Here is an 8,850-nt window from a genome sequence, read left to right as displayed (position 1 = left end):
ACTGAGTGTCAGAAGAAAATATGGAAAAGAGGCAAAATGAAGTAATTGATAATGCTACAAAACTACATCCAAAGAATCAGAAAAAAAGGTCTCTGGTGGATAAATCTAGCAAGGGTAAACAAGTTACTTTTGAGAACGATGAATTTGAAATTGACGATGAAACATATGTTGTCATTACTGAAGATGACATTGGAACTGAGAAGAGCCATAAAAATCCAAAAGTAACAATGCCCAAGAATAACTCTGGTGGGAATGTTATGACCAAGAAAAGTAGAGTTGATGATTTTGAAGCAGTCATTACCAGCAGTCAAGAACCTAGCGAAACTTCAAAAGAAAGCAGAGAAATCATTACACCAGGAGCTGATTTAGAAGATGGCATTATCAAAACAAAACAAAATTTCATTCGAGAGAATTTGACAAAGAGAAACTTAATTGATGGTGGTCGCACATTTCAGCTTAATGTCAGGCAAACCTATAAAGCAAGTGAAGGACAATGTCAATATCAAGTTAGAAAGCCACATCATCTGCATGTTCACAACTTGAAGACATTGATGAGGTACAATCCATATGCTCATGTAGTTAGTTATGTGCTTCTTGTTGATCCACTTCAAGTTCCCAACAAAGAAGCATTTGATAAGTCAAAATGTTTTGAATACAATTATTATGTGCTTGGGGGGAACCATTCTGTAGAAGCTCAAAGACAATTGATGGAGGAATATCCTAATAACCCACGTTTTGAAACAATGAAATGTATCATTTACGCTGGTTTATCTGATACAGAAGCAAAGTTAGTGGCATGGGATCATAATTCAGATAATGAATATAGGATGTCTATGACTTTCATCCAAAGGGTTAGATTTATTCATAGTGAATTTGAAGAAAAATGTGGTGGGGATAGGACAAAAGTTAGTGCAGAGTTCCGAAAGGAATGTTGTATGGAAATAGGATATCAAATTGAAGAGAAAACCAATTCAAAAGGTGGAAAGGGCAACAAACATAGTGATTTATTCAGAGGTGTTGATAACATTTTCCAATTGGCATTTAGAACTGGAGATGTTTGGAGGTTGATTGATGAGATTTTTGGCATGTGGGAAGACATTGCCATTAAAAACCAGAAGGTCAAAAAGTCTAAGCCATTCATATGTGGCAACAGTAAATTAGCTCTTGAAATGAAGCATCTTCCAGACGATATGACTATCACACCTTGGAGGGCGATGCAAGGAGCGAAAGATGAGAAAATTGTCAAAACAATATTATCTCGTGTGAGGTCAGGGGAATTATCAATGGAGGAAATGTCTGAAGAATTTCAAAAGTAAGTTTCTTGAAATATTCTTATTTATTTCTAGATTATAATTATATTTTAAATAAAACATGCTGTTCTTGGTAGTATTTGTTATACATATCATTATATTAACTTTTTGTTACTTTATCTATGCAGTCACAAAATTTACATGAAAATTCAAGAACAAATGGTTAGATTGTTGAATGAAGATAGTTGGGATGATGTCGTACGCAACTATCCAGATGCAAGTTCTACATCAACATTAAAATCTTTTTATCTTGCATTTAAAAAGGTATCTTGATTTATACATTCATTTTTATTCACCTGTGTACTATTTTTAATTTATAACTTACACATATATTTGTTTATTTTATAAAAGATGAGGAAGGATGATAATGGAGTGCCAGATAGTTTCAAAACCTTTGTCGAAAAGATAAAGATCGAAAGACTGAGGAAGAAACGTATTAAGGATATTCAACTTGATCCAACTCTTAATCATTTCATTTGGAATGGGCTAGACACTATTCAATATCAAGTAATACAAGGCGACTGTGAAGACATTGCTAAACTCATACCTAAAAGGGATTATGCCCTAGTCATTGCAGATATTCCCCATGGTTTCAATATTCCAAACATTGACTATGATAGTGACCCTTATACTTATCAAGCTTTTAGTAAAGTGGTTGCGGGATTTGTAGAAGTCACGTCATCACCATTATGGAGATTTGTGACATTTCATTCAGACACACAATTGGCAATGATATTGTCAAGCTTCAAGGGGAAAACAAATTCAAGGATGCAGCTTACATGGTAAGACGTTTAAAATGTATATTTGATTAATGTTGAAAAATTTATTTATGTACAAGTTAATTTAACTTTTACTATTTCGTGTTACAGGGAAAAGCCAAATCTTCTTCACAATGAAGATCAACAATTTATAAATGATTGTGAGTTCATTCATATTGATAGTTGGGCAAAAGATGATAGCCATATGTCTATGATTTTTAATCGGGTAGAAAGAAAGAGTCATAGCCAAATACTGAGTTATGATGCTGTTGTGAGAAAACTAACATATGAAGACAAAGAAGCAAAAGGAGAGATAGTTAACATTTATCAAAAACCACAGTTATTGATTAACTATCTTATAGACATTTTTTCAAATGAAGGAGATTGGGTTTTGGATTTATTTTCTGGCTCAGGTAAGTTTTATTATATGGAATTGAATTTCAATATGTTATTTTTTTAATTAATATGTCATTGTACTAATTTAGTTCATTATTTATTTTGTGCTTGAAAATTAGGTACAACACTAGCATGTTGCCTTCAAAAAGGAAGAAATTGCATTGCAGTTGAAAAAGATCCAGTACAGTGCAATTTCATTCAGCAAAGAATTAATGCTCTTCAATTTCTTCCAGATGCAATGCAAGAAATTGGGTTGAAGAAAGGGGACTTTAGTGAATCACGTGTGGCAAAAAAGGCAAAGGAACCCCAACCACCATTACATGGAATGTTTGGAAAGACATACATTGGGAGTTTCGCAGACATCAAAGACCCATTAGAAGAGGAAAATGAGCAAAATGAAACAGAAAATATTGTGGAAGAGGACAATGATGAAACTCTAGAGGACGAAGAGTTTGGATTACGTGACATTGTTGATTAAATTTAAGTTATGCTTGTAAATCAAGCTTTGCAATGTTTTGACTTTGACATTTTATGAGAAGAATAAACACTCAATTATGGTTGTTATACGTTCAATATTGGTAATATGTGATTTTTGCATTGATTTTTAAGTTAATCATTATTTTTTGAAAAAAAAAGTGATATTTATTATTTTTTTGACATGAAATTCATAGAAAAAACTATTATTTAACCATTTTTAGTTAAAATTATCGTATAAAAATTGTGATTTTGACATGTCAATTCTAACAAAAAATTATCAAAACGTGTAGTTTTTTAGTTATATTTATGTTAAAAATGGTTATTTTTATGTCCATTGTTAAAAAATATTGTTTTTTAGAAACAATTATTTCATGTCGATTGAAAAATTAATTAAGGATGTATAAATATGTAGAATATCGAAAAGTCTAAATATCGACCTTCTAATTTAAAAATGCAAAACAGTAAAAACCTCACGATTTTTTTTTTTAAATTATAATAAAAAACAAGGAAATGTGAAGAAAACGACCACTTCAAAAATTATCAAATTTACTAAATAATTATTTACATTTTATACATTAAAAAATTTAAAGCCAAAAAACAGGGCTTTTAAGAAAGGAGTGTGATGCAGAATGCTCACTTTTTAAAATCAGCATGAAAATCACTACCATTCTAAAACGTGATGTACATAAAAAAAACTAAAGTGCCAAAAACTATGCTCTAGAAAAAACATGTGCGTTCTGCATCACCCATTTTCAAAATCAGGTCACTTTTTAGCTATCTCTACGAAACGGGTAACAGTATCAGTTCCCGTTTCATAGTTTACATTGTTTATGTTTGTATGATTTCAAGATCAGAGACATGAAGTCACTCAAGTACTGTGACCATTTATTTTGCCAAGATTGTTGGCGAATTTTTATTCACACATCAATAAATCATGATGGTGTAGGATGCATCAACCTACGATGCCCACATCAAGGTCCACGACGCCGTGCCATTGTGAGTGAAGACATGGTTTTTTCTATGGGGTTATCTGAGGAAGATAAGAACAAATATAGAACCTATCTTGTGAGGTCATATGTTGAACAAAACAGTAGGGTTAAATGGTGTCCAGCGCCAGACTGTGCGTACTGTGTGGAGGTTTACTCTGCTAATTCTAATGTAACTCATGAGGAGGTTGTCTGCAATTGTTCACATAAATTTTGCTGGAATTGTTTAGAGGAGTCTCATCGTCCAATAGGCTGCGACACAGTCAAAAAATGGATTGATCAAATTAATAATGGTGATTCACTCAATGAGTACTGGATATTTTGTAATTCGAAGCCGTGTCCAAAGTGTGATCGACCAATAGAGAAAAATCAAGGGTGTATGCACATGGCATGTACGTCCCCGTGTGGATTTCAATTCTGTTGGTTATGCCTCGGTGATTGGTTTAAGCATTATTCTTGCAATCAATATAGTCTTGATCAGGTTGCAACAACATCAGGAAGAATTGATGCAGGGAATCACTCCAGGAATTCGGCCTCAGTCGATTCTAGGAAAAGGTTTGCAGCTAAAACAACTTCTTCAGATAGGTTGGTATTCTATATGGAAAGATGGAAGGCAAATAAAAAGTCAGAGGAAAAGGCGTTATCTAATCTGCAGGCTATGCGAGAGGTAGAGATTAAAAGATTGAATGAGTGTAAACAGACCAGAATGAGTCGATCTGGTTTAACAAAGTTCAAATGTGTGGTAGATGCATGGTTGCAGATAGCAGAATGCAGGCACATGCTTAAATGGACATATGCATATGGCTATTATTTAACCCCGACATCCAGCGATCATGATCAGGACGCTGATATTGTTCACAAAAAACAAAACCTTTTCGAATTCCTACAAGGTGAAGCTGAAAGTAGTTTAGAACGACTTCATCATTGCGTTGAACGAGAGTTGCAAGACCATATAGAAATCACCCTTAAAGCTGACGTTGATACTTCGACTGGGAAAAAGGCGTTGCGCGATTTTGATCACTTCTGTATCAGGCTTGAAAAGCTCACAAAATCGACGGGCGAATATTTTGAAAACCTAATTCAGGCTTTTGAAAACAATCTCTCCGAAGTTAGTCGGATTAATGCACCAGCAGGGTGCGCATGAAGAAGCAATTATGACTAGAACCATCTGTCACATATTCTTAAGGATCTTGGACGTTTGTCGCAACCCAATCCTTTTGATTGATTATCCAGTCCATATTATTGTCTATTATTGTTATTAATATTTCATGATTATTTGTTTTAATAAAATGTGATCTTTGTTTTTAGTGAAATCTCATAACGGAAGCAAAGATTTACTTTTGATGTATCTATTGTTTATATGTGGACTTGTTTTGTTAAGTTTGACTTGTATATAGATAAGTGGAAAGTTCAAATTTAATGAAGATTTACTTTTGATGTATCTGTGGACTTGTTTGGTTGAGTGTGATTTGTGTATAGATAAGTGGATTAAAGCATATCTCTATGTTTAAGTAGTGCTTTTAGGCGTAAGTAACTTTGAAGATTAATTTTTATTTTCTCTATCATATTATTCATGTATATTTTTGTTCGGACATAATAAGGATCTTTGTTTATGGCACCCAAATTCTTGTGATTGATTACTAGTTCAATATTATTATATGTTTTAATATTTATTTTAATAAGAAGTGGTTATTTATATTTATATTTTATGTGTGATTTCATTTATGGAGGTTATATTAAATGGTCTTATGACATGTAGGTATAAGTTTAATAAATTACATTATATCTTTTTCAATTTAATGTTTAAAGGGGTTGGATTCTATAGTGGGAAGCAACAAGTTCTTCATAGTTAGGCAAGGTTCAATTCTGGCTTAGCTTTGATGTAGTTATTCAACACGTTTTAGCACCTAGAGAGACTAGATAAAAATTGGTTTGTAATGCTTGCATAGATAATTGGATTAAATCTCATTTCAGTGTCCTTTTAAAACAACTCTTCCAGTGTAGAATGGCTAGTGATTTGGTGTTTTGTTAATCCGCTCCTTCTATAAAGGTTAGACACATAATTTAATTACCTTTTCCCATGGAAATGGTATATATGGGCACCTAGAAATTTCACATGTTCAAACCTTGACTAGGCATATATTGTCACCTAAATATTTTATTGCAATTGTGTTTTTTTAAACAACCATTGCATAATACATAGAATAGTATCATGCTCACCTCTGCTCGAAGATAGTTGGACAATGCTGGAATTTTCACCTTACCCGTAGGGTAAGGAATCTCAATCGAGGTGTCACGCTACCGAATTTAGATGGGGTTGGGTGGGGTATCAAGTAAATGCAAATATTGTACAACAATAGCTCATCACACTCAATTCTTAGTATTATCTAAGACTGTCATTCTTCTCATACCATCGCTAGAAACTACCTAGTTATTGATCATTCATTTAAAAATTAAATAACCCATAAGGAACACAAAAATATAATAAGCAACAAATATTGCTTCTTTCATTAACTGCAATATAAGAGAGTACATGACATAGTATAAAAGGCTTGAACCCTGTTCATCAAATACACAAAGAGTACATTTTCATAGAATGCAACTCACGAGAATGGAAATAAGTAGATAAGAGGATAGTCCTACCCTTTCTCACCCATTTCATTGCCAACCTCTTCCTTGTGCTATATTTTTCCTTTTATCCTTTGCTCTATATTCCCACTGCCAGTTCCGATCGGCTGACTCCATGCTCAGATGGCTTCTATTTCCCTTGCTCGGTTTCTTTTGTATTCTTCCACCACCTTGCTGCAATTTCCCGTTCACTCCCGGTTCCTGTCCCTTTCCATTGGTTATCATCTCCGCAACTTGAACCATTATCCCCGACACTTATTCTTGACCTTTCTTCCCTTCAAACTCCAAAATTCGAAACGAAGGCCCCAAGAGGCCCCGACCATCTATCTCAAGTGTTGTCGGCTCTGTTTTTATTCCTGGCGGAGACTCTGCTGTTATTTCTTGTTGTTGTGCTGGTTCTTCTTCTTTCGGTGCTGCTGATTTTTCCTCTGGTTGTGTTGGTCTTGAGTCATGTGGGGCTACTTTCGCTACACTTTTGCCTTCTTTTCCAAATGAAGGCCCCAACTCAGGTATTGCGACAATTGTTTCCTTGCAGAAGCGGTTATAATCTTCCAATTTCATCTCCGAGACGCATGTGAGGGTTTGTGCCTTTTGGAGAAATTTAGGTGTGGATATGCAGTTCGGTTGATCAGGGTGGGTGTTCTGCAGGGTGCTCCACTATTCTTCGACCTCGTCACATACCTCCCGTAGAGTAATCACATGCTTACCGACCAGTGGCCTAATATCAAGAATTTTATTTTTTGTCTTGTCTTGTTCCTCCTCAATTTGTTGTACCCTAGCCTCGAGGTAGTTGATCTCGTCATCGATTTTGTTTACCTGGCCTTTGTCTCTGCAGGTCTTGTTGTCAGTGATGCGTTGTTGGAGTTGTTGGCGGATGGATACAGTGGCTAGATTTTCATGGCCAAGCTCCTTGACCAATCGTTGACTTGCCCCCTTAGCACATAACAATCCGCCAGGGCATCAATTAGCGAAGCTTTTAGCGCAGCGGTCGTGTGGAGTTTCTGATCGATCTTTGTGATGTAGCTTGTAGCTAGATTGGGCAGCGCTAGTCTTACCGTATCTAAACTCTTCTTCAAATCCATGTTGGTGGCCACAAGTTCCATGCATGTTGTTTGAATACAGTCACATCAGCCGATCAATGTGCAGGACGAAAATTCCTTGGGCGCTTCAATAACTACATCAGCCACAGTTGGCTAGAGTGCTTGTAGCTTTGATGTCACCTGCTCGACCTGTGATTACAGTTTTTGGTTGGTATGTCAAAGTTGATCTTGCTCTGCCATGATAGTCACAAGCTAGTGCTTTTGGTGCTCGTGCTCGATGACCAGGTCATTATGGATCTGTTCAGCCCTCTGAGTTGCATGTTGGATAAATTCGAACAACTGTGAAAATGACTAGTGCTAAAGGTACTCAGGGTGCATTGTTGATGGGTCTGAGATGTTTCTTTGCAAGGGTTGGCTGCTAGCAATAGATTTTCCTGAGTGGCCTTTGGGGGCAGTTGCAAGCTACATGGTTTCAAGAAACTGAGGAGCGGGAGGGATAATGATTGGCTCTGGAACAATGAGCAAATTTATTGGAAATGAGGTTTCAAATAGTTCCATCGGGGACATATTTTCTTGCTGAGGGGTTTTCCTCTTGTGCATGTGGTAGACCCTATTCAGTGGGAGATCCGTGGGATCAATTCTTATGGTGAAAGAAGATGGTGAGCAGTGTAAAGATAGAGACATAGAAATTTAATGGTTAAAGTTTTGAGTTGTGGAAACTCAAGATGGAGGATCTACTAGTGGATAAAGATCAGTGATCGCGATAGATCCGGGTACTAAACCAACAACAATGTTAGTTGAAGACTTGGAAAATTTGGATCAGAAAGAAAAGAGCACAATACAATTGTGTGTCTCGGATTCGGTATTGTTGAATTTATCAGGGGAAGCTTCGGTGAAGGCTTTGTGGGACAAGTTAGGGACATTGTACCAATCTAAGTCTCTAGTGAATAAACTGTTCCTACAGAAAATGTTGTATAACCTGAGGATGAAAGATGGAGACTCATTGATAGAGCATATGAATGCCTTTAATATTGTGGTAAGCCAGTTACTATCTGTTCATATTAAAATTTCAGATGAAGATAGGTGCATCAGTTTGTTGTCTTCTCTACCAGATTCGTGGGTATTTTGGTTGTTGCAATATGTATCAATGCAACTGCCTTGCGATTTGATGAAATAGTCTCATCCTTGTTGTCAGAGGAGATGAGACGGAAAAAATATGGAGGGCCAGAATGGTGATGCCTTGTCTGTACGAGGA

At 35.8% G+C, this 8,850-nt stretch overlaps 1 protein-coding gene across 1 annotated transcript; it reads left to right on the top strand.

Moving 5' to 3' along the window:
• Positions 1 to 4,312: 4,312 nt before the first annotated feature.
• On the top strand, positions 4,313 to 5,071 carry LOC149190774 (putative E3 ubiquitin-protein ligase ARI7). The gene has a single exon (XM_089410590.1). It carries the CDS (start codon positions 4,313 to 4,315, stop codon positions 5,069 to 5,071), a length of 759 nt encoding a protein of 252 aa, XP_089266716.1.
• Positions 5,072 to 8,850: the final 3,779 nt, after the last annotated feature.

Source organism: Pinus tabuliformis, chromosome 3_1, assembly GCF_031772625.1.
Source record: "Pinus tabuliformis cultivar Carrire ecotype Pingquan chromosome 3_1, CPIR1, whole genome shotgun sequence".
NCBI lineage: Eukaryota > Viridiplantae > Streptophyta > Pinopsida > Pinales > Pinaceae > Pinus > Pinus tabuliformis.
This window is presented reverse-complemented; position numbering and strand designations above follow the sequence as displayed.

Excerpts from the sequence above, each read along its gene's own strand:
- LOC149190774 (XM_089410590.1), top strand. The coding sequence starts at position 4,313 with ATGGCATGTACGTCCCCGTGTGGATTTCAATTCTGTTGGTTATGCCTC.